Source organism: Coenobita brevimanus, chromosome 103 (genome assembly GCF_032717465.1).
Source record: "Coenobita brevimanus isolate Jiangsu-jjx chromosome 103, ASM3271746v2, whole genome shotgun sequence".
Classification (NCBI taxonomy): domain Eukaryota; kingdom Metazoa; phylum Arthropoda; class Malacostraca; order Decapoda; family Coenobitidae; genus Coenobita; species Coenobita brevimanus.
The window spans coordinates 35,720,562-35,747,831 of NC_137056.1; the positions used below are offsets into that span (position 1 = coordinate 35,720,562).

At 42.8% G+C, this 27,270-nt stretch overlaps 1 protein-coding gene across 2 annotated transcripts in view; it reads right to left on the reverse strand.

Moving 5' to 3' along the window:
- The window catches only part of Ythdc1 (YTH domain containing 1), a 314,054-nt gene that overhangs the window by 265,632 nt on the left and 21,152 nt on the right, over positions 1 to 27,270 (reverse strand). For both annotated transcript variants that reach the window (XM_080284977.1, XM_080284976.1), the window contains exons 2-4: positions 15,772 to 15,858; positions 9,679 to 9,852; positions 8,376 to 8,528 (exon numbers count right to left, since the gene is read on the reverse strand). In XM_080284977.1, coding sequence (XP_080141103.1) covers positions 8,376 to 8,528; positions 9,679 to 9,852; positions 15,772 to 15,858 — 414 coding nt within the window. The remainder of the gene's footprint in view (positions 1 to 8,375; positions 8,529 to 9,678; positions 9,853 to 15,771; positions 15,859 to 27,270) is intronic.

Below are 27,270 nucleotides of genomic sequence, written 5' to 3' on the forward strand. Positions count from 1 at the left end.
CAGAAATAAGCACAGTGTATGCAGGCTAAACGTAAACGAAGTTGACTATGCTGCCTCAGTGTGAGTAGTGACGTCACAAATAATCAGAGGCCATTTCAGAGTCATGTGATTTTTCAGCTACTTTATCTATTATTCTTTCATGTTTCTACCCCTGGGGGTAGGGGGGTTTCAAGAATACTCCCGCAGTATCCCTGCTTGTCGTACGAGGCGACTAAAAGGATTGGTGGTGGGTTAGTGCCCCACCCCTTAAAAAGAACCAACTAAAAAAGCGAATAAAGCGCCTCGGACCCGGACAGACCATACGTTGACGACTAAGAAACGGACAAAGGACATTCTTAGGGTGGGAACATGGAATGTGAGAGGAGTGAATGATGAAGTGAAAGAGAGAGAGATTGTTCAGGTGCTTGAGGATGCAAAAGTGGATATATGTGGATTGAGTGAAACTAAATGGAAAGGTGAAAGGGTGAGAGAATGGGAATATGGTGTAGGTATATGTGCGGGAGTCAGTGAGAATGAGAGGGCAAGAGAGGGAGTATGTCTGATGATAAGCAAGAAGTGGAAGGAGAATATAAGAGAGTATGGAACAGTGGGTGCAAGGATTGTATGGGTGAGGATGAAAGTAGGTATGCAAGCATGGGCGATTGTATGTGTGTGCTCCAACAGAGGATCGAGTGGCAAGAGTGAAAGACGAGTTTTGGGCGAGAGTAGAAGCATGTATGGACAAGTTTGAGAGGAACGAGAGAGTGCTGTTGATTGGAAACATTAATGGCAAAGTTGGGAATGTACGAGTGGATGGAGTGGTTGGTCAGTGGGGTGTGCCAGCTGAAGTAAATGGGAATGGTGGTGCTTTGGTGGACATCTGTGCTTGTAAGGGGTTGGCAATAGCCAACACCTACTTTCGTCATAAGATGATCCACTGGTATACATGGAGAGTAATGAGGAGGATGGATGGTGAACTTGTTGAACGAAAGGCAATGATAGACTACGTGTGTGTGGATGAGCGAATGAGAAGACAAGTGTTGGATGCAAGAGTGTGGAGAGGGTGGGGGAATGGAGTCTCGGACATCACCTGGTGATGGCCAAGGTAAAGATGCAGAGGAAGAGGTTGAGGAGGCGAAGGGGAAGACAGGAGGAAGCAGCTCCTGTGAGAAGAGTGGAGAAATTGCAAGATAGTGAGAAAATGACAGAGTATAAGAGCATAGTGGAAGAAAGATTGGGAAGGTATGAGCTAGAGCAGATGGAAGGGGTGGAAGACGTATGTAAGATATTCACGGAAGAGATAGGTGCAGCGTGTGAGGCGGTTTGTGGAGTGAGGAGGAGATGCAAGGGTGTGCAAGGGACAGCATGGTGGAATGATGAGGTGAAACGAGCTGTGGAACAAAAGAAGAAGGCATATGGTGAATGGTTGGCGAGTAGAGGTAGGGAAGAAGATGAGAGAGAGAAGAGAGAGGTATTTGTGAGCAGGAGAAGGGAGGTTAAGAGACTGGTGAAGGAGAATAAGAAGAAAGTGGATGATGAGTTTGGGAGGAATCTGAGTGTGAAATGGACTGAGAGTAAGAAATTGTTTTGGAAGGAGGTAAAGAAAGTAAGGCAGTGTGAAAGGGGAAGTAATAGGGGAGTGAAAGATAGGAATAATAGATTGTTGGTGGAGAAGAGAGAGAAATTGAGGAGATGGAAGGAGCACTTTGAGGATTTGTTGAATGTAGAGAGAGTGACAGCAGTGTGAGTATAAGTGGTTGGGGAATGGCTGGGAGAAGAAGACATGAGAGGAGGGAGGGAGAGATCAGTAGGGCGGAAGTAGTGGAAGCGATGAAGAAGATTAAGCTGGGAAAGGCCCCAGGAATTGATGGAGTGTGTGGTGAAATGCTTAGGTATGGGGGTGAGATTGTTGTGGAGTGGATATGGACGTTGTGTAGATTGGCTTGGGAAGAGGGAAGGGTTCCAGAGGACTGGAAATCAGGTATAATTGTTCCTCTGTACAAAGGGAAAGGGGAGAGAGAAGTATGTGGTAACCATAGGGGTATTTGCCTTCTTAGTGTGACTGGTAAAATATATGGTAGAATACTCAATGATAGGGTTAGGCATATGACAAAGGAGCTAGTTGGAGAAGAACAATGGGGATTTAGGAAGGGAAAAGGGTGTGTAGATCAGATATTTGTTCTAAGATGTTTAGTGGAGAAGTATCTAGAGAAGGGAAGGAAAGTGTATGCTGCCTTCATGGACTTGGAGAAAGTTTATGACAGAATAGATAGGCAAGGTATGTGGAAGGTATTAAGAATATAAGGAGTGGAGGGGAAATTGTTGAGTGCTGTGAAGAGTATGTACAAAGGAGCTAGGGCTACGGTGCGAGTAGCTGGTGAGCTGAGTGAGTTCTTTGATCTCAATGTGGGACTGAAACAGGGGTGTGTGATGTCTCCATGGCTGTTTAATATATATATGGATGGGGTTGTAAAGGAGGTGCAAGGTAGGGCAGTGGATGTGGGGCTGGCCCTAATAAATGAGGGTGAGATTTGGAAGCTTCCTGTGTTGCTGTTTGCTGATGATACAGTATTGTTGAGTGAAGATGAATGGGAGTTCCAAGGTTTGGTGAATGAATTTGGGACAGTGTGTAGGAGCAGGAAGCTGAAAGTTAATGTAAACAAAAATAAAGTTATGGTGTTTGAGAGGAATGAAGTCACAGAGTGTGCAGTGAGGTTTGATGGTGAGGATATGGAGAATGTGAGTGCATTCAAGTACTTGGGTAGTGTGATGAGTAAGGATGGAACTTTGGGGGATGAAGTACGTGAAAGGGTACAGCAGGGAAGGAAGGTTGTTGGTACACTGAAAGCAGTGATGAGAAATAGGGAGGTGAGTATGGAAGTTAAGAAGTCACTGCATGATGGTATTGTGATCCCTACCCTGACGTATGGAAGCGAGGCATGGACCTTGCAAGAGGGGAACAAGTCAAGAGTGAGAGCAGTGGAAATGAGTTACCTGAGAGGAGCATGTGGAGTGACGTGGAGGGACAGGTTGACAAATGAAGAAGTGAAGGAACATTGTGGGGTAGATGTGGATGTGGTTGAGAAGATTAGGAGAAATACACTGAGGTGGTTTGGACATGTGGAGAGAATGGAGAATGAAAGACTGACTAGGAGGGTGTATGTAGGTGAGGTGGAGGAAGGGAGAGGGAGGGGTAGACCGAGGATGAGGTGGAGGGATGGAGTTGAGAGGTATAAAAGGGAGGGGGGGGTGAGTTGGGGGGAGGGTAGTCAAATGGTGGGTGACAGAGTGACTTGGAGGCGTTTTGTCTGCGGCCACCCTTTGCGGGATTAGGGCGTCGGGCTATAGATAGATAGATAGTTTCTGCACATTTTTTTTTTTTATATAATGGTTGACATAATTATTTTCTGCGTATTTTTTACCCATACAAGTATCTTACTTCAAAAAAATTTTGACCAGAAACTCATCTATTGAAAGAGGAATGGTGCTGGTAATGAATGGTGATGGAGGGAATATCTCAAATTTGTTGTATGCTGATGATGAAGTACTACTTGCAAACACTGGACACGAACTTGGTAGACTAGTGCAGAGTTTTGCTGATGTCTGGGAGTGTTGTGCCTTGAGAGTAATGTAGAAAAGAGTACAGTAATGGTTACTGAGAGAGAGGGTGACTCCCAGTGAGATGTTGCAACGAATAGAGAGAGACTGGAATTGGCGACAGAGATCAAATACCTGGGTACAGTAATTGGCAAGAGAGGAAAATGTGTAAAAGAAGTGGACAGTAGTGTGAAACAAGGAAAGTAGCTGGTGGTGCAACGAAGGCCTTGATAAGAAACAGAGGCTTGCATGTTGCAGCTACACAAGGCTTACATGAAGGAGTGTTAGTGCCAACTTCAATATACGGATTTGAGACTATGGTGTGGCAAGAAAATGAGAAGTCATGAGTGACAGCAGTGGAGATGGGACTGCTGAGGAATGTATGTGGAGTACAGAGAGTGGATGGGATACAAAATACTGTGCTTCGTGAAAGATATGGAGTGAGGAGGTCTGTGGACACCAGTATCAAAAAGAGTGTACTGAGATGGTATGGTCATGTGGAGAGAATGGATAACAACAGAGTGGTGAAAAGGTAAATCTGAACAAATTTGAAGGAGGGAGGAGTGGAGGTGGGCCAAGGAGAAGGTGGAGGGATATGGTGGATGAGTGTGTGAGGAAGATAGGTTAGTAAGTTGGTGAGGCTAGGGGACTGACAAGAGATCAAGCTGGCTGGATGACTATTGTGAGGAGAAGCGCACGATCAGGGATTTGGCACCCCTTTTAACGTGACAGCGTTCGGACTGACTCTATCGGATACGTTTGTGTGAAGCTACAGAATTTGGTGAATGTTTCTGGCTATCAGACAGAGCCGTGATTTAGGGGGTTTGAATGGTGAGTGAATGGATGCGTGGCCCATTGGACTGGGCAAATTTGGTTTCTCTGGACGTTGCTACTCCTCACTCTGCCCTAGGGTGAGAAAGGAGGTCAAGATGATGATGATGATGATGATGATGATACATAATGCTGATTTCATGTGTGCAGTATGTTGAGGAGAGCATGTGGAGAGTGTCAGGCATGAATGGACCGATCTTGCTGGTGAGTCTCTTGAGTGAGTGGAGGAGTTTTGTTATCTGGGAGACATATTATGTGCTAAAGGTGGGGCTGGAGCTAGCTGTGTGGCTAGGGTGAGGAGTGGTTGGAAGAAGTTCAGGGAGCTGTTGCCTCTCATGACAGTGAGAGGGCTCTCCCTAGCTGCTATGGGATCTTTGTATGTGGCACGTGTTAGGAGTGTAACGCTGTGTGACAGTGAAACCTGGGCAGTAAAGGAAGAGAATATTAGCAGGCTCAAACATACAGAAATGACAATTATTGGTGGATGTGCAGTGTGTCCTTGAATGCACTGCCTGAGGGGGGCTTGGGTGATGATGGAAGAGATAAGAGGTAGGATGGGACAAGAGTGTATTGGTGTTGTGATAAGGAGAGGCAGACTTGAGATGGTGTGGACATGTGGAGAGGATGGGGAATGACAACTGGGTACAGAGCATGAGAAGTGTTAAAGTTAGGGGTAGGGATGCGAGAGGCAGACCGAAAAAGACCTGGGACGAGGTCACTGAGTGTGACCAAAGGGATAAGGGACTGAATAGGGAGGCTGCCAGAGATCAAGAAGCATGAAGAGCCGTCATTAGGTGACCAAGGCCGACGCATGCAAGCATGTTAGAGCCTTTTAAACAAAATGATATTTTCTGTCTCTTGTCAGTACTTAGCTTTATTCTTATTGTCACTGTAATCAACAACTACATAACAAGCATCATCTTCACTTTTATTTAAGACACTACTGTCACTCACCATTGTTTCCAACAGGATCTTTACACATATGTACATACCCTCCCAAAGCATACACATGTCCTTTGTGTGAGGAAAGGCAGAGTCAGGTGGAGAAACTCAGGTCATGACAGGGAAGGGCATGGTAGGGTAAGCAAATATAAAGCAAGGTAGGAAAAAGCAAGATAAGGCAGAGAATCGCAGGGTAAATGAGGATTTTGCAGGGTACAGTAGGGAAAGGCAGTGTAGAACAGGGATATGCAGGGCTGGGTAAGGAGATGTAGGCATGGAAGGGCAAGGCATGGTAGGGAAAGGGAAAGGGAGGGGAGGGGAGGGTAGGGTAGGGTAGGGTAGGGTAAGGCAGGGTAGGGTAGGGTAAGGCAGGGCAGGGCAGGACAGGGCAGGGCAGGACAGGGAGATTCAGAGTAGGGTAAGGAGATGCACATTTGGATAGGAAAAGTCAAAGAGTGGCAGGAAATGGCAGGGTAGGGTATGGAAAGGTAGAGTAGATTAGAGAAAGGCAGGGTAGGGTAGGGAAAGGCAAGGTAGAGCAGGGAGATGTGGGGTAGGTTATGGAAGGCAGGGTAGGGCATGGTAGGGTTAGGAAAGAGAGTAGGGCAGGGAAAAGCAAGGCATGGCAAGGCACGGGTATGGTGAGACGGCGTCATGTGCTCCAATTATATGTTTTCTACTCACTTTCACCTTCTCCTCTTTGGCAATGCTGTCAGCAGTAAATAGGCAATATGTGACACCATTCAGGCACATGGGCTTGCTTCTCACCCGACTGGGCAGTGGTGGAAGAGGTGTTTTAGAAACAGGGCACTGTTGTCTCACTATGAAGGCCAGTGACAGACTGACTGGTGCAATAGCTTCTGAAGCCAGGAAGGGATCCACATGATACACTCAGCAAGCAAAGTAAGAGTTAGGTGAAAATAACAGACCGCAAAAAATATGAAAATTCCCAGTCTTCCGGAAGGTTCATTGCAGCCACGTACACAGACGTTCCAGAAGGTCTGTTGCAATCTAAGTGTTAATACTGTACTCCTTACAGCTTTTTTTTTTTTTTCCTCCCCTTGAGCAAACCTGAAGTTTCACTATCACAACCACAACTAGCACCTTAACCCCTTAACCGCGGGGCGTCACTTTTGTGACGCTTGGGAGCAAGGGATCATACTGCAGGGCGTCACTTTTGTGATTCTGTGTTATTTTGAATTCGCCCGGGCTTTCAAGTGGTGGCTTGTATCATCTATCAGTACTGCCAATGTCCAACACTAGTCAGCACTCCTAATCTCATCTGTACTCCCATCCATTGTTGACAATATAGCCATTTCTCCCCATTCTTGACTCCCCTCCCTACCTCCCCTCCATTACCCTATCCTCTCGCCTGCCCGGCCGTGCTATGCTAAGTAAATCTTCCCTGGAATTTTTCACTGATTTCATCCATTGAAATAAGCCGTATGCCCTATTCTTATACCAAATAATATATCCAAGAAAGAAATAAGGTAAGTGAGAGTGCCATACACCTAGAATTGGCTAATTATCACCTCACGTGCACTCGTTTGCTAATTTTCGCTGTTTATTTCCCCTTGAAATATGCCGTATAATCTATTTACGTAATAAAAATATACATAAGAATGGAAGGGAGAAGCCTAAGTGATATTTACATTCACCTGGAACTACTTACTTTATTATGTATTGTCTTGGTTTCCTGCCAATCATTTCATTGCTATATATTAGCAGGTCTCATAAAGCTGAAGTTGGCAGTATTGCACACACCCTAGCCAGGCGGCAGGAGGCCAGCACTATCAGTTCACTGTCGTCTTTCAAGGTGAAAGTACGTCGGATTCGCTCCTGCTAACTTCCGCCGCTTTTTAGCCCCATGCAAAGGGCCCTGTGACCTTTACCCCCTACTAAACCTCGTGTGGAAAGAGGTAAAGGCCTGACAATTGAAAAAGAGTGACTACGATCTTTCTGTTGAGTAAAACAGTGCAAGTGGAATTGTAAATAATGTGTAAACAGCAAGTGAAAGCAATGAATGTAAATATAAGTGAACAGTGGAAAATAGTTTTATAAGTTACTTCAAGTGACAGTACATAACACAGTGTAAATAAAATAAAAATGTAAATAATGTAAATAAAATAGAGAACGTAAATAGAAATGTAAATGAGTAGTAATATAAGAATACGAGTATACTGTATACCAGGAGTAATGAAAGTGAAAGTTTCACTACAGCATGTATGAATACTGTGAGTTATGAGAGTGAAGGTGAAAGTGACATTCACTCTCAATGCTAGTATACAGGACGAGAAAGTGAATGCTACGTATTTTACTGAAAGAAATTGAATCCCTACAGTGACAATAAACTACTATTACTGAAGGAAACTTATGGATAAAGACTGTAGATATATATAAGTGTTATATAGTAATAGAAATATAAACTGTGAGTGTTTTTATGAATAATAAATGACAACACCAGCTGCGAACGATCAGAAGTGGGATGGTCATACGCCCTCGTAATATACATTACTTTCACAGTGTTTTTTTTTTTTTTGGAGTATGGATTCCAAACTATTTGAGAATCATAGAATAGTGTTTCTTGTGATAATATCAGGCTGTGGTAATCATATTACGAGTTGTCAGGAAGTGTAAAGTGGAGACTTCGTTACCCAACTTCAGAGGTCTCCACAAGTCCTACGGTACTCGACAAAGGCTCAACAAATACCCAAGGAGAAAGCTGAAGGTATGTGCCATAAGCATATGTGATTTTAATATTCTAGGACTAATAACTGATTTTTGGCAAATATTTTTTGAGAGTCTGTCGGAGCGCGAATACACCCACGGGAGCCGCAAGTCAAAGCAAAACAAGCCCGTGGTTTAAGGGTTAACACACATCAGTTCTTGAACATAGCTAATACCCCTTCAACTCAGTACATCTTCCCTATACAGTACTTATGGTCATAAAATAGTCTGGCACCACCTGGAATTAAAAAATAAAATCACATTGCGAAAAAGAAGTGCAGATTGCTGTTCACACTAACCTGAGGATTCCCGTGAAATAGATGATGGTTGTGAGGCATCGCTCATGGAAGGTTCATCATCATCTTCACTTAGCAGCTGATCTGATGATGCCTCACTCCGAGTGTCAAACCCATTGTCCCCATCACCGTTACCTCCCTTTTCTCTGTTCTCACCTGTAAAAGGAAAGAAAGGGTGAGTTTAGGACTAAGTTAAATCTGACATGGTAAAAAAAAACATGCAAGCACACATGTATGCATGTACACATGAACACACACACACAAAGAGCAGAGAGGCTCTACCTCACAAGTGTCATGAAACCATACACTGTGGCGACAGATTCACCAAATTGTATCTAAGTGAAAAGCTGCATGGTCCCCTTCATTTAGCACTCTACTAACTGCTTCTCCTATATCCTACTTCTGTCTTCTTAATTCTGGATCTTAACCACTAGAATAGAAAACGATGACATTGATGATAAGGATGATGATGAATAACTTGGTGAAATTTTGTGTGTGATTTCATGTATATTATATAAAACTGGACTAGCAAGCTTGTCAATAGGAAGAGTCCCTCACTAATAATTGTCAGACAATGGACTTGGTTAAAACATAAGTTTAACAGGATTATATATCTCATGGTTAGAAAAGTCTACCTTGGAAAGTTATTTCACATAAAATACTCAGGTTCTTAATCTACCTCAAAACCTGCCAGTGACTCATTTCCCAACCTTCCCCACTTGTATTCACTCACTCTGAGTAGCTCCCTCATCCTTTTTCTCCAATCTAGAGCTGCCTGCCATGTCTGGCATGTGTAAGCTCACATGTGCGGTATATATATACATTCTGTAAGTTCTCCTTATAATCCTTTCTCAACTCTTAATGTCAGTAAAATATCCAAACATCCTGTTCTACAAGCACTAAACTGAACAGGCTTCCATCAAACCCATATATCTTCGTCTACATGCACATAATCAAACATGCTTCTTATCAATATTCATTCCCATCACCAACTTAATCACTTTAGTCATTTTGGCACTTTCAGAGTCAAATTTTTTTTCACACCAGCAACAAGACTCCCAATGCTTGCAGTCTTTCAGCTATTATCCTCAAGCTACCCTGACCTTCGTCGATAATGAATGCACCGTAAACTAAACAAATTCGAAACGTGTGTGTGTACTCTATAAGCTTACAACTCCTTCATCTCTCTAATACACCTTGTCATCAAATTTTCTTCCTTACAGAACCAGCGTTATTATGCACTGCGAAAGCATGCCTCTGAATAAAGGGCTAAATTGGAACTGGATTAGTAACTGGAAACACATACCTCCATCAGTATCTTTCTTCTCAGTCCTCTGCTTCTTCTTGCCGTCCCTTTTCATCCTAGTGGCTTCCTGCTTTTCCTTTAATTTAGTTCTCTTGCCCCCAGCCTCCTTCCCTTCCTCTTTCTTTATTTTACTTTGGGTTTCCTTCACCTCAGACACCTTCTTTCGCCGCTTATCTGTAACAGGATGTTCAGGAATGCAACTGGGAATATTATACCAACACAGTACTATACTGGTGCCTCCAACCAAAACAACTAAAACCTACTACTAGTACAGCTTTACAATCAAGCCAAGCTGTAACCCAGGTATCTACATGAGTGTAAATAATCATATCATATCAAGTCCAATATATTCTTTAAGCTATGTGTTCTTGCATCAATGCATGGGATGATTAATCCTGGTATGCATTTCATATGATGAATATAAATTTCATATATGAACACCAAATCATTTGCTTTTCAATCACTTGTTTTATCACCTCCACTGCTTTCCTACTTCTGACAGCTTTAAAAGAGATATACAGTACTAAATACAGAGTAGTATTATTCACTGTTAACTACATATGGTGGCACTGTGTACCCTGGGTAGAGCAGCTGCAGTGTCCACCCGGGAGTAAAACCTTTCCATATTTCCCTGCACCTCACAATTGGAAGGATCCTGATGTGGCACTGTCTACCACAAGGGGAAGCCAGATCCTTACATGGTGTATGTACTGTACTGTGCGTATAGGCTGGCTCCAAAGAAGCAGTTGCTTACATGTGGTCAATAAGTCTACTCAGCCAGACAGACTGGGGTTATGCAACATCATCACCACCAACATTCCATTCTGCATATAAATGCAAGATCATAGAAGGGATAAATTATTATGACTAACCCATTATCTCTAACTTGGTGTTAATAAAATAAAAAAAATTGCTTATTCTACATGTTGCAGTGCAGACAGTATTAAAGATATAGCTCTTGTTCCCATTAAATTGCTGTAGTTGTATTGCTCTGAGTAAAAGATGGAAGAAGAACATAAGAGAGTATGGATCAGTTGGGTCAAGGATTGTGTGGGTAAAGTTGAAAGTTGGAATACAAATGTAGGCGACTGTATGCGTGTATGCGCCAATGCAATATTGTGCAAGCAGAGTGTGAGAAGAGTTCTGGACAAATGTGGAAGTGTGCATGGAAAAGTTTGGAAGGAATGAGAGAGTGTTTTTGACTGGTGATATGAATGGTAAAGTAGGGAATGTGAAGGTGGATGGAGTAGTTGGTGAGTGGGGTGTGCCTGCTGCGACAGATGAGAATGGCAGTGCGTTAGTGGACATTTGTGCTGGGAGGGGGTTGGTGATAGCTAATACCCTCTTCAGGGACAAAATGATCCACAGGTATACATGGCGAGTGATGAGAAGGGTGGGTGGTGAACTGATAGAAACGAAGGCAATGATTCATTATGCGTGTGTGGATGAAAGGATGTGAAGATGTGTAATGGATCAAGAGCTTATAGAGGCTGGGGAAGTGGACTTTCTGACCACTACTTGGTGGTGGCCAGAATCAACATCCAAGTAAGATGGAGAAATAGAAGAAGGGAAGGACGGGAGGAAGTAGTTGCAAGGAGAGTGGAAAGGTTACAAGAGGATGAGAAAAAGGCAGAATATAAGAGAGAAGTGGAGGAAAGATCGGGTAAATATGAATTGGAGCAGATGGGGACGTGGAAAGTGTGTGCAAGATATTCACAGAAGAAATATGTGCAGCATGTGATGTGGTGTGGGGTGACGAGAAGACGGAAGGGGGTGCAAGGAACAGCATGGTGAAGTGAAGAGGTGAAACCGGCTGTGGCACAAAAGAAAGCATACAATGAATGGATGAGAAATAGGGGTGTGGAAGAAGTTGAGAGACAGAAGAGAGAGTTATATGTAGAAAAGAAGATACAGGTGACAAGATTAGTTAGAGAGAGTAAGAAGAGAGTGGATGAGGAATTTGGAAGGAATTTGAGTGTAAAGTGGAGGGACTGTAAGAAAATGTTCTGGAAAGAGATGAAGAGAGTAAGACAGGGTGGCAGTGAAGTTGGTAGGGGAGTGAAAGATTACTAGTGGTGAAGAGAGAAAAAGTGAGCAGACGGAGAGAACACTTTAAGGAATTGTTGAACATAGAAAATGGAAGTAATGCAAGTATAAGTGGCTGGGGAATGGCTGGGAGAAGGAGGGAGGTGAGAAGACAGGAAGAAATCAGTAGGATAGAAGTTGTGGAAGCAATGAAGAAAGTCAAATTGCGGAAAGCCCCAGGAATTGATGGAGTGTGTGGTGAAATGCTGAAGCATGGGGGAGAGATACTAGTAGAATGGATGTGGAAGATGTGCAGATTGGCCTGGGAGGAAGGTAGAGTCCTAGAGGATTGGAAGTCAAGTATAATTATTCCCTTGTACAAAGGAAAAGGGGAAAAAGAAGTGTGTGGTAAGCACAGGGGCATTTGTCTTCTTAGTGTAAGAGGAAAAGTATATGGTAGGATACTTTTTGACAGAGTTAGGGAAATAACAGAGGGATTAGTTGGAGAAAAACAGGAACGCTTTAGGATGGGAAGAGATTGTGTAGATCAGATATTCATTCTTAGATCTTTAGTGGAAACGTTTCTAGAGAAGGGAAAGAAGTTGTATGCGGCCTTCATGGATTTGGAGAAAGCATATGACAGGGTGGATAGACAAGGATTGTGGAAAGTATTAATATATGGAGTAGATGGGAAGTTGTTGAAGGCTGTGAAGAGCATGTATGACGGTGTTAACGCTGCAGTGCGTGTGGATGGTGAACTGAGTGAATTTTTCTCTTTGAAGGTTGGGTTGAAACAGGGATGTGTCATGTCCCCATGGTTGTTCAATCTGTACATGGATGGGGTAATAAAAGAGATACAAGGTAGGGCAGTGGATGTTGGAGTGACCCTAGTGCGAGAGGGTAGTGTTTGGAAACCCCCTGTACTGTTGTTTGCAGATGATACTGTGTTGTTCAGTGAAGACAAAGGGAAGCTGCAAGGCTTGGTGGATGAGTTTGGGAAAGTGTGTAAGAAACGGAATCTAAAGGTGAATGTAGAAAAGAGTTAAGTGATGGTCTTTGAGAAAAGTGAAGTCAGTGAATGTACAGTGAGGCTGGATGGTGAGGAAATGGAAAATGTGAGTACGTTTAAGTACTTGGGTAGTGTGATGAGTAAGGATGGACGTTTGGAGGGTGAAGTGCTTGAAAGGGTACAACAAGGAAGAAAGGTCGTTGATTCCTTGAAAGCAGTGATAAGAAACAGGGAAGTGAGCAAGGAAGTGAAAAGGTTATTACATGGCAGTATTGTGATACCAACTCTAACGTATGGAAGTGAAGCTTGGACATTGGTGGAAGGATACAAGTCAAGAGTGAGAGCAGTGGAAATGAGTTATTTAAGAGGAGCCTGTGGAGTCACATGGAGAGACAGGCTGACAAATAAGGATACAAAGGAGCGTTGTGGTGTGGATGTGGATGTGATAGGAAGTGTTAGGAGGAACACACTGAGGTGGTTTGGCCATGTGGAGAGGATGGAGGGTGAGAGACTGATGAGGAGAGTGTATATGAGTGAAGTGGAGGGGGGGGAGAGGGGGGGAGAGGGAGGGGGAGGCCAAGGATGAGGTGGAAGGATGGAGTGGAGAGGTATATGAGAGAGGGGGGTGTGAGTTGGGAGCAGGGCAATGAAATGGCAGGGAACAGGGTAATATGGAGGCGATTTGTTTGTGGCAACCCCGTACAAGATTGAGGCGTCTGGCAATACTGTAGATAGATTGATAGTACAAAACTAAAGCTTCAATGTATCATGTATAATATCAACAACTGAAAAAATAGCAATCATTCTTGGCACTGCAAAGATTATTGAGTTTGCAACTCAAAAGTGGTATGTTTCTAACATCTATCTATCTATCTATCTATCTACAGCCCGACGCCCTAATCCCGTAAAGGGTGGCCGCAGACAAAACGCCTCCAAGTCGCTCTGTCACCCACCATGTGACTACCCTTCCCCCAGCTCACTCCCCCCTCCCTCATATACCTCTCAACTCCATCCTTCCACCTCATCCTCGGTCTACCCCTCCCTCTCCCTCCCTCCATCTCACCTACATACACCCTCTTAGTCAGTCTTTCATTCTCCATTCTCTCCACATGTCCAAACCACCTCAGTGCACTTCTTCTAATCTTCTCAACTACATCCACAGCCACTCCACAACGTTCCTTCACTTCATTAGTCAACCTGTCCCTCCATGTCACTCCACATGCTGCTCTCAAGTAACTCATTTCCACTTCTCTCACTCTTGACTTGTTCCCCTCTTGCAGGGCCATGCCTCACTTCCATACGTCAGGGTAGGGATCACCATACTATCATGCAGTGACTTCTTAACTTCCATACTCACCTCCCTATTTCTCATCACCGCTTTCAGTGAACCAACAACCTTCCTTCCCTGCTGTACCCTTTCACGCACTTCATTCCCCAAAGTTCCATCCTTACTCATCACACTACCCATGTACTTGAATGCACTCACATTCTCCATATCCTCACCATCCAACCTCACTGTACATTCTGTGACTTCATTCCTCTCACACGCCATAACTTTACTCTTGTTTACATTAACTTTCAGATTCCTCTTCCTACACACTGTCCCATATTCATTCATCAAACCTTGCAACTCCCATTCATCTTCACTCAACAATACTGTATCATCAGCAAACAGCAACACAGGAAGCTTCCAAATCTCACCCTCATTCATTACAGCCACCCCCAGATCCACTTCCCTACCCTGCACCTCCATTACAACCCCATCCATGTATATATTAAACAGCCATGGAGACATCACACAATCCTGTTTCAATCCCACATTGAGATCAAAGAACTCACTCAGCTCACTATCCACTTGCACCGTAGCCCTAGCTCCTTTGTACATACTCTACACAGCACTCAACAATTTCCCATCCACTCCATATATTTTTAATACCTTCCACATACCTTGCCTATCTGTTCTGTCATAAGCTTTCTCCAAGTCTATGAAGGCAGCATACACTATCTTTCCCTTCTCTAGATACTTCTCCACTAAACATCTTAGAACAAATATCTGATCTACACACCCCTTTTCCCTTCATAAATCCCCTTTGTTATTCTCCAACTAGCTCCTCTGTCATATGCCTAACCCTATCAATGAGTATTCTACCATGTATTTTTCCAGTCACACTAAGAAGGCAAATACCCCTATGGTTACCACATACTTCTCTCTCCCTTTTTCCTTTGTAAAAAGGAACAATTATACCTGATTTCCAGTCCTCTGGAACCCTTCCCTCTTCCCAAGCCAATCCACACAACCTCCATATCCACTCCACAACAATCTCACCCCCATACCTCAGCATTTCACCACACACACCATCAATTCCTGGGGCCTTTCCCATCTTTATCTTCTTCGTTGCTTCCACTACTTCCGCCCTACTGATCTCTTCCTCCCTCCTCTCATCTCTTCTTCTCCAAGCCATTCCCCAACCACTTATACTTGCACTGCTCTCACTCTCTACATTCAACAAATCCTCAAAGTGCTCCTTCCATCTCCTTATTTTCTCTCTCTTCTCCACCAACAATCCATTATTCCTATCTTTTACTCCCCTACTATTTCCCCTTTCACACTGCCTTACTTTCTTTACCTCCTTCCAAAACAACATGATGTAGAAAAACACAGTACCTTACCTTATTCACCAATATTTTATTTCATTTTTATGAATAAATTAAGAAAATTCCTTTTTCAGTGACACATAAATTGTGAAATAAATATACAGTACAGTACTGTCCTTTAACCCCAGCCAGGTTGATTCTTTGAAATGCACCTTACTTCCCCTGAATCACTGTTTCTTAACCAATGTAAACTGTACCTCATATGCAGCCTCCATCATGGACCATGCAGACCTTCACTGTGCCTCATATGAGGTCTGCAGCTCAGTAACAGTTTAATACAATATTAGCTGGGTATTCCTTTGCTTAGTATTTAAAAAAAAAAAAAAAAAAAAAAAAAAAAACTACAGTACTACTCTGGTGTTTCCTTTGTACTGTGGAGTAGCAAATGCAAAAATTTAACTCACTTGCTTTATCGTCAGTCACATCATTCAATTCATCAAAGTTCTCAGCAGAGTCTAGGAGTTCGTCCATAAGGTCTACCTCTTGTTCCCCTGCCACAAAGGAAAAATACTGATAAATTTGTGAGAATAAACTTCATTTTTATATAACTATGGCATAAAACAATACAGTAGACCCCTAGGTACACAGCTAATGAGATAACCTGCAATCTTACATATGCAGAATCCATGTAACTCAATCCGTTTAACCCTTCATATACTCGTAAAAGCTCAAGAGTTAACCTCATCATGCCTGCCTTCCCCTCATCCAGAAAAAAAAAAAAAAGGCACCAATTCACTTACTGATATGCTTTCAAAAATTTACACTGACATGTTTTTTAAGATATAAAGGCATACCCTACTATTCAAAGATAAAATAGACATAACAGAGTCCCATCAGAGAGGCTTACAGTGCAGTCTCTTTATGTGACTGGGTTGCATCAAGTGAAGACCATTTCCATAACGAGATCGATTTAACATGGGTTTAATGGGGTTAGGGAGGGTGACCTCAACTGCGATGCCTAAAATGACCTAAAAAACCTGTCACCCACCTGAAGTTTGTCCCATGCCAGTACAAGTCATCACCAAGGGTCCCCCTCCCCCATGATGGGAGACAGTTGGAAGGACTAAAAAAAAAAAAAAAAAAAAAAAAAAAAAAAAAAAGAGAGAGAGAGAGAGAGAGAGAGAGAGAGAGATACGGTATCACTCCACTTAATGTCACACACTGTATGTGTGATATTAAGCACTTGCACTATTATTTGGTAATAGCAGAGGAGTCTCAGTGGCCTTTCATGCACAAAATAAAATTAAAGACAACGATCACATCCAATGTAAACATTACATGGGCATCTTGGTCCAGCCAGCTGTGTAGATGTCCAAAAAACGGGCTGAGGTTATGTGAGGTTGACACGGTTTCCATATCACAAGTTTCACTATTTCACATACAAAAAGTAACACTTCATTTAATACTGCACACTGCACCATTTGTTAAACACCTGCGCTGTTATCTGGCAATAACAATAGTGTTTCAGTGGCCTTTCATGCAAGAGTAGAGGCCCAAAAAGGGGATGATGGTTACGTAAGGTTGACACTATTTCCAAGGCGCAAGTTTCAGTATGTCACATACAAAAAAGTATCAGTTCACTTAATATTGCATACTGCACCATCTGCTATGCATTTACACATTACTCAGTGATAACAATAGTGTTTCAGTGGCCTTTCATGCAAGAATAGAGGCCCCCAAAAGGGATAATGTTTAAGAATGACTGACATGACTTCAAAGTTACAAGTTTCAGTATTTCACACACACAAAAAAACATAATTTCATCTAATATAGAACACTGCACAATTTATTAAGCACTTGCACTGTTATCTAATGATAATGATAACAGTGGTGTTTCAGTGGCCATTCATGTACAAAACAGAACAAAAAGCAATGATCACTGCCAATGTAAACACTGGACGCCAATTTTAGTTTGCGTTCGTCGCTGCGTCCTCATGAAATTCTTAGAGGCGGCTGTCAAAAAAATAGTTAAATCATGGTTCATTTTTTAATGTTGTACCGAGACAGGATATAACTTTTAATTTATCGTTGTAGTGATTTATCACATAACAAGGCATTGTATCGCAAGGGAGCACTGTATAACAAATACTGGCTATGGTTGGTTACTTCTCTCCCTCTTCTCTTCATTCCATCTCCTGTCACATCCCTCCCCCTCCATCTAGGATACCTGACTGGCAGTACTCTGTAAACACACACTCTCTCTCTCTCTCTCTTAAATTTACCTGTCTCCTATTACTTATGTGTTTCAGTGTTTTCCCTCTTATCTTCACTTTAGCTGTTATACTTTCTGTTGGCTTACTGTTATGTTTTACTACTGGTAAAGTAATAATTCATCACAAAAGTCAAACAGGACACAATCTGGGAAAACAGTGAACACTGTCAAAGTTTTCAGCAGAAATCAGTCTGAGCATGTTGGGTCAGCACTAAACAAGGATTTTGGTCGAGGCTGAGGCTGCCTTGTGTGACCAATCAGCATCTTACTTCCACCTCAGCACAGCATTCTCCTCAAATCAAGACTTATCCAAGTTCACAGAATGGGGACAAAATGACACTGTCTCATTTAATGCTACAAAGACTAAATATACCCAAAATACTGACAGACAGGTACTGCCTGATTCCTATATCAACTTCAATGAACCCAACACTCCTACCTCTAAAAGTATTTAAAATCTCAGTGTTTCGCTCAACAACACCCTAAGCTGGACATCTCATGTTGGATCACTTGCTGAAACCACTTCAAAGAAACATGGATTACTGTGTAGAATCCACAACTTCTTCACAGACAAACACTTAGGCTATAATTTACAAGACTCATGTGCACTCAGCTCAAATATTTCTCACCCTGGCGCTTTCCTAAGGTCTGGTCTCTTCTGTCAAACTGTGTCACAAAGTCGATGGATAACGAGGTAGTAATGTTTGTTGGCAGTCTGACATTCTGGTGTGATTTTGTGATACACAACCACATGATAGTAAAAAAAAAAAAAAAAAAAAAAAAAAAACTGTCAAGATGCAAGTGTATTTCACCTTGCTGTGGACCTGTTGTGCTTTTTTTGGCCATGATGAGCCTGCATTCATCCACTGGGTTCACTGTGCTTTGGTTTCTGGGTCATACCCATACACCCAAGTCTCATCTCCAGTGATAACAGTCTTCAGAAAGTCTGGATCCCGATTTGCACAGTTTAACATGTCTTGAGCTTCATCTGAGAGAAGAGATCATGACAAATGCGATGAAGCACCTGCAGGAGATACCGAAAACAGACTTTGAAAAATGTTTCAGGCAGTGGAAAGAATGCTAGACTATGTGTGTCAAGTCAGAACGGAACCTACTTTGAGGGGGATTAGTGTCCTTGCTCAACAGGTTAGCTACTAATTTTTTTACAACCTAAGGTCGGATACTGTACTTTCTGGACGGACCTCATTAGGGTTCCAACATGCTTGCATGTGCTGCCCTTGGTCACCTGATGGTGATTTTCCATGCTGCTCAATCTCTGGCAGCCTCCCTATTGATCCCTGGTCTTATTTGGTCAATTTCTCACAAACCTACCCTCAACGTTCACACCTCTCACTGTCTGCACCCAGGTGTCACTTTCCATCCTCTCAACATGCCCATACTACATCATTCTACCCAACTCATCACAACACTATTACACCCCAAGTCCCATCCTTCCTCTCAATTCTCCAATCACAATCCTAAACCCCTCCAGCTTCTCATACAAGGATGCATTACATATCCATCTAATCATTACAATTTCTGTACATTCGAGCCTATGAATATCCTCCTCCTTTATTGCCCAAGTCTCATTACCATACAGCTTTACACTCCTAACATATTATGCTACATACAAGGACCCCTTAGCACAGAGGGAGAGTTCTCTCAATGTCTGGAGAAGCAAGAGCTCCCTGAACATCCTCCATCCACTCCTTACCTTAGCAACAAACATAGCTCTCACACCACCTCCACCAAATAACATGTCTCCCAAATCGCAAAACTCCTCCACACACTCAAGAAAGACTACTGTAAGATCAATCCTTTCACGCCTGACAATCTCTATATGCTCTCCCCAACACATCGCACACACGAAATTACCAACCTTTAACACACTATAACTCCTATGCAGCCAATTATCACAAACACTGAACAAGATGGAGTTACTTTCCACCTCTGGTGGCAAACCTTCCCCCCCCCCCCCCCAGAACGGAGGAAGGAAAAACAAATGCATAAAAAAAATAATCCATACACCAGATTACTGGTGTCCTCTGTTCATAAAATATCTAACAGTTAGACTTGAACAGCTGCGGGTTGAAATTTGGAGGGAAACAACTCTGGGGAAACGAGTTCCAGAGAGATGCAGTTCGGGGAATGAAAGAATTCTGATAGGCAGAAGTTTTGCAATATGGCTGAATGACATTCCAGTCATGAGTGCTACCAGATGCCCATGTAGCACGAGGAAAGGCATGGACAGGTGGCACCATGGATGCAACTTCGTCTGGGCATTTGCCATAAAAATATTCGTAAAATAATGCAAGGGAGGCAACATTCCTTCTTACTTGCATGGGAGGTAGTTTATTTGTAATGGCAGGGTTGTTAATAAGGCCATAATCCTTCTGCTTTGACATTAGCTCAACAGCCCTAGGTATCATCATTTGTGTTTTATCTGAGTTTACTCTCAAACCCTTGCAGCCTATTCAATTTCTCCACTTCCTAAATCTTTCCTCCAACTCCCTCTCATTCTCCACAATCAACACCAAGTCATCAGTATACATCTCCCATTGGAGTCCATTTTTGAAGTAATGTGAGAGTTCCAAGCACCGCGACAAACAATAAGGGGCTCAAGACTGACTCCTGATGTATGCCAACATTCCTGGAAAACTCATCACTCAAATCTTTGTTCACTTTCACCTGGGTGTGACCAACCTCATACATTAACATAACCACTTTAACCGATAACTCCTTCATACCCAGCATTCTCAGTGCCCACTTCACCACCATCCTAGGAGCTCTGTCAAAGAACATCTCCAAATCAATAAAATCAAAGTACAGCTCCCTCTTCTTTCAACAACTTAGTGACAGACAGTATGGTTTTCACCACAAAAGATCCACTGTTGATATTCTCAGTCTCATTACTTATACAATCCATTAATCAGTTGCCTGATGCGGAGAAACCCATGCAGTAATCCATGATATTTCTAAAGATTTTGACAGTGTGACACCATTCCCTGCTATTCAAACTCCCCTGTTTTTTAAAGGCTGTCAGACATTGCATATTGCATCAGGGGTCCCTTTGCCTGACATGAGCCTAAAATGCATCTCACCAATAATCACTCTTTCCCTTACCACACCTACCAAGACTTTCTCCATTACCTTCATTATGTGGTCCAAAAGTTTTATGCCTCTATACTTTGCTCTTTCCAGGGCATCACCTTTCTCTTTATACACATTTACAGTCACAATCTTCAGCCAGTCACCTGGAACACACCCATAAATAATCAAATTTATCAAATCAGTAACTGAACCCACTCCTTTATCTCCTGAGGTCTTCCACATTTCAGCAGTCAACCCAGACACACCCTTCACCTTCCCTAAATGCATCCTGCCTACTGCCTTGCTGACAGCAACAACATCAATCATCGGCCAAGGGTCAAACACCAGATCCACTGACACCAAACCTTCACTGCTCCAGTCAAACTCCTTGTTCAGCAACTGGTTATAATGCTGTCTCGAAGCAATTTCAATATCTTCACTGTCCACCACTACCAGCATTTGGTTTTCCTAGCATAAAATGATCAATGTTATTATGTCCCAATTTGGTGATTTTAGATGTCTATTTTATGGAGATTGCTGTGCTGAGTTGGGAGTTAGAGATACCAAACTTTGTGAATGAGTGTTTTAGTGTGTAGGAACTGTGAAGCACTGAGTCACCTGCATATAAATGAATGGGATTATGGGTGACAGATATAATTAATATGAATGAGGAACTGGGTTGCAGCCCTTTACGGTCCTCTTATCTTTCTGTTCCTGAGATATGAGGAACAAAAGATGACAGGCCCTAACAAGGGAGTTTGAATAGAAGGGAAGGATGTCACACTCTGTCAAAAGCTTTAGAAATATCACGGATTACTGCATGGGTTTCTCTGCATCACGCAACTGACTGATGGACTGTATAAGTACGGTAATGAGACTGAGAATATCACAGGTGGATCTTTTGTGGTGAAAACCATACTGTCTGTCACTAAGTTGTTGAAAGATTTCCTTCTATTTTTTCCTTCTGCCTATGGGTGACTTTACACTCCCTCTTCTGTCTTTCAGTCCTTTATTCTTTCCTCTCCCTTCTGCCTGTGGATGACTCTACACTGAGTGACAAGCCAAATGGTTTCCTGTACACCAGGAAACCATTTACTATGCTGGGTGGTAACCATATAACCAAATTTTGGCGCCTGGTGGTTTAGTGGGTAATTATTGTGCTCCAGTCGGATTGAACCAGTGAAGGTTTATATCCCAGGGGTGATTGGGGTTTATTGCTCATGTAATGCCACTCAGGGATGAGTGAGGCTGGTCACTCGCATCTTACATGTCAGGACCAACTGCCTAGCCCCGGGCTTCTACGTTCCTCGTGGGGCAACGTAGGATTGGATGATGGATGGATGGATTTTTTTTTTTTCAAATAACAGAACAGAGGAAGGAAAAAAAAATAATAATAATAATCCATACATCAGCTTACTGGTGACCTCCATTCATAAAATATCTGTAACAGCTGAACTTGAACAACTGTAGGATGAAGTTTAGGGGGATACAACTCTGGGGAAGTGAGTTCCAGTGAGATGCAGTTTGAGGAATAAAAGATTTCTGATGGGCAGAAGTTTTCTGATATGGCAGAGTGACATTCCAGTCATGAGAGCTACCAAATGCCCATGTAGCACAGGGGAAGGCATGGAGAGGTGGCACAAAGGATGCAACTTCATCTGAGCATCTGCCATAAAAATATCTGTAAAATAATGCAAGAGTGGCAACATTCTTTCTTACCTGTAGGGGAGGTAGTTTATTTGTAAAAGCAGAGTTATTAATAGTAATTCTAACAGCTTTGTTCTGAATTTTGCCTAGTTGTTTTAGTGCAGCCTCTCCACATCCACTCCACAAAAGTGAAGAACATTCCAGCTGAGAGTGCACATGACATGTAGAGGTGTATGGTATGTAAGAGGACCACTGGGCCTTGGGAGCAGGCTGTGAAGCCTATGCCCATAGTTGGACACACACACACACACACACACACACACACACACACACAAAGCCAACTGCTCATCAGTGGAGAAGCTACAAACTCTGTACAGTAATCCAAGTTTCTCTGAGGTGGTTTTAGCAAGTGGTCCAACATGAGAGGTCCAGCTGATGTCACAGTTAAGTGAAACACCGAAAATTTTAACAATGTGCTTAATAATGACAATCTTAAATACTTTACCAACAGATGTGATGGACTGTATGAGTAACGAGACTGAGTATACCAACGGTGGATCTTTCGTGGTGAAAACTATAGTCTACCATTACGGTAATTCAAGATGTTTAATAATGTGCTTATTATTAACAATCTCAAATACTTTGCCAAAAGATGTGACAGCTATTGGTCTGCAATCAGAGGAACTTCCTTTCTGTGGAACTGGGTGGATGTTGGCTTCTTTCTAAGAATTAGGGAATGAAAAAGTGTATGTATGCATGGTCTGAATCTAGCTGTAACAAGAGCAACTGCTGGGGAAATAATTTCATTTGTGCTTTAGACATGTATGTACTCAACAAAAAGAGCCGCATGTATGGAAACAGATATTGTGCAGTAACTACTTTATTTCAGGTAAGTTATGCGCTGTAACATGTTACGAGCCTAGGTTTACTGGTCGGACTCAAGAAATTTTAACCAAAGTTCAAGTACCGTAGGCCATTTTCCAGCTCCTGTGAAAAATGGCGTGTTCCATGTTCCTTTTAAATAAGAATTTTTAGCAGCCACACTACAGTCCAGTGCATGAAACTTCACTAGAAGGTAAGTAGTGATTAAATAGTTCAGCAAAGGTTAACACTGTCAGTAATAATTTGCGGTTTGTTTACCAGTGACCTTAGGATTAGCCTAACCATGTGGAACATACACAATGCAAGTTGGTCATGTCATAGTATCATTCCGTGTCATGGACTAGTGCTATACTGTACTTACTAAAATGGGGCTAAGGTATTGAATGACACATTGTGTTGAAGCCACCATACTTCCAGCTACTTGTTCTCAATCTATCTATCTATAGCCAGACGCAATAATCCCAACAGGGGTGGCCACAAACAAACTGCCTCCATGTCGCCCTGTCCCCGGCCATTTCACTGCCCTCCCCCTAGCTCATACCCCTCTCTCTCATATACCTCTCCACTCCATCCCTCAATCTCTTTTTCAGTCTCCCCTTCCCTCTCCTCCCCCCTTCCACCTCACTCACATACACTCTCCTTGTTAGTCTCTTGGTCTCCATCCTCTCCACATAGCCAAACCACTTCAATGTATTTCTCCTAACACTTTCTATAACATCCACATTCGCACCACAACGCTTCTTCACTTCCTCATTTGTCAGTCTGCCTCTCCATGTAACTCAACATGCTCCTCTCAAATAACTCATTTCCCTCTCACTCTCGACTTCTGTCCTTCCCACACGGTCCAAGCTTCACTTCCATATGTTAAAGTTTGTATAAACACTATCAAGCAGCAACTTCTTTACCTCCATGCTCACTTGCCTATGTATTATCACTGCTTCAAAGAACCAGCAACCTTTCTTCCTTGTTGTACGCTTTCTAGCACGTCATCCTACAAATTCCATTCTTACTCATCACACCACCCAAGTACTTTTATTTTTTAATGCAAGGAAGAATGAACCAAAGGTCAGGGGCCTGTAAACTGCTCCCTCCAAGAGGAAAAACTAAAACAAGATAACAGAGAGCCAAATTCAAGATCCATTGATTTCGAGATGCACTCACTTGTTATATGCAGTACACAAATATGTTAAGGCCCTAGGCTTACTGGTGGGGCCTAAGGAATGGGTGAAACCACTGCTGGCCATGTATGGACTTATTCACTTGTCTAGATATTTTCCGATTTCAGAGTTCTACATGATGAAGCTTGGGCCTTGTTTGTTTGGCCTGCCCTAATCAGTTGTCGTCTATCTATCAATCTATTGCCAGACGCCTCAATCCCGTTTGGGGTGGCCACAAACAAATCGCCTCCACGTCGTCCTGTCCCCCGCCATTTCACTGCCCTGCTCTCAACTCACACCCCCCTCTCATATACCTCTCCACCCCATCCCTCCATCTCATCCTCGGCCTCCCCCTCCCTCTTCCCCCCTCCACCTCACTCACATACACTCTCTTCGTCAGTTTTTCACCCTCCATCCTCTCCACATGGCCAAACCACCTCAGTGTGTTCCCCATAACACTTCCTATCACATCCACATCCACAACACAACGCTCCTTTATATCCTCATTCATCAGCCTGTATCTCCATGTGACTCCACAGGCTCCTCTTAAATAACTTATTTCCACTGTTCTCACTCTTGACTTGTGTCCTTCCAACAACGTCCAAGCTTCACTTCCATACGTCAGAGTTGGTATCACAATACTGTCATGTAGTAACTTTTTCACTTCCATGCTCACTTCCCTGTTTCTTATCACTGCTTTCAAAGAACCAGCAACCTTTCTTCCCTGCTGTACCCTTTCAAGCACTTCACCCTACAAACCTCCATCCTTACTCATCACACTACCCAAGTACTTAAACGTACTCACATTTTCCAATTCCTCACCATCCAACCTCGCTGTACATTCACTGACTTCAACTCTCTCAAAGACCATCACTTTACTCTTCCCTACATTCACCTTTAGATTCCGTTTCTTACACACTTTCCCAAACTAATCCACCAAGCTTTGCAGCTCCTCTTCGTCTTCACTCAACAACACAGTATCATCTGCAAACAACAGTACAGGGAGTTTCCAAACACTATCCTCTCTCACCAGGGCCACTCCAACATCCACTACCCTACCTTGTACCTCTTTTATTACCCTGTCCATGTGCAGATTGAACAACCATGGAGACATGACACATCCCTGTTTCAACCCAACCTCCAAAGAGAAAAATTCAATTTGTTCACCCTCCACACGCACTGCAGCCTTAGCACCATCATACATACTCTTCACAGCATTCAACAACTTTCCGTCTACTCCATATATTCTTAATACTTTCTGACTGATTCAGAGGAGAGACTGAGACAGTTGGTAGAGGAGTTTGGAAGGGTGTGTGAAAGGAGGAAATTGAAAGTAAATGAGAATAAGAGTAAAGTGATGAAGTGTACGAGGTTGATAGATGGTAGGGGGATGAATATAGTTTTGAATGGTGAGTTGCTTGAGGAGGTAGATTGTTTTAAATATCTAGGGTCACATGTTGCTGTGGATGGAAGAATAGATGCAGAAGTGAAGTTTAGAATAAATGAAGTAGGAAAGGTGCTGGGAGGAATGAAAAAAGTGTTTAAATGTCATTCGCTTAGAATGGATGTAAAGAGAAGGCTGTATGAGGGTGTTGTGGTACCGACTGCATTATATGGGGCTGAAACATGGAATGTGGGTGTAGCAGAGAGGAAAAGTTTGAATGTAATGGAGATGAGATGTCTGAGGAGTATGTGTGGAGTGACGTGTATGGATCGAGTGCGAAATGATGAAGTGCGAAGGAGAACTGGAGTTGTTCGGGAGATGGCTGGTAGAGTTGAGCAGAGGGTGTTGCAATGGTTTGGGCATATGGAGAGAATGGATAATGAACGATTGGTGAAAAAGATAACTAGATCTGATGTGAGAGGTGTAAGGCTGAGAGGGAGACCACGAACAGGATGGATGGACAGTGTGAAGAGAGCGCTGGATGCGAGAGGGATGTCTGTTGAGCAAGGAAGAGTGGCTGTGCGTGACAGAAATAAATGGAGAGAAATTGTGAATGAATACGTGATGACGCAGCCCTGAGGGGATATTCTCCCGCATTTGGTCTGATCAGCTAGTCAGGTCAGGTGCGGGTAAGGGGATGGGTCTGTTATGATGTGGCAGGGGTAAACCAGTTCTGCTGTCGGGCCCTGCTGCTGATGTCACTGATTGCATTGCGCAGTTGACCCTTGTGCGGTGTGATGCGGTGAGGATCTGTCCGTTCTCCCCTTTGGGGCTAAGATGCGAATGAATGTTTGAATGGATGAGTAAATTGGGAGTGTGTCGTCCTGTCTCGGCTACCTCCCTTTCCTTGGGGGAAGCAGCCTAGGTATATAGATAGATAGATAGACTTTCCACAATCCTTGTGTCAGCTGTAGGCTATGGTTATATCTTTTTCTGTGCAGAAATTTGCTAAGCCCAAGTTACATGCACATGTAAGACAGATGATGTATGGGGAATTAGAGAAGATTTTCAAATACCTGTACAGAAAATAATATGGAAGATGGAATTACATGACTTGCCTAAAAGATGATGGACTTGTGGCCTAGAAGCACATTTTGTGTATTAGGTTGTTAATTTCCATGTTATAAGTTTTACTGATGATGAGGACATATCTATGGATCTTCTACTTCATAAGAGAGAAGACTGTGTAAAGAAAAAATGCTGCCCTGGAACTGTACACACCAGTAGCTACTGTAGCTATATATGATTGTGGGTTGCATATGAATTTGTTTACATTAGTTGAAAAGAAAAACATTTGGGTGCTTCATAAAACTGATAGCAAAAACTCATTTTGCAAGTGGAACTTGACCTATGCCTACACAAATGAACAACAGGACATATCAGACAATCTATTTATGTTTTTTTTTTTTTTTTTTCCAGGTAATACTGATTATGCTCACTATTATCCAACCACAAGCAAATGTGCACCTAA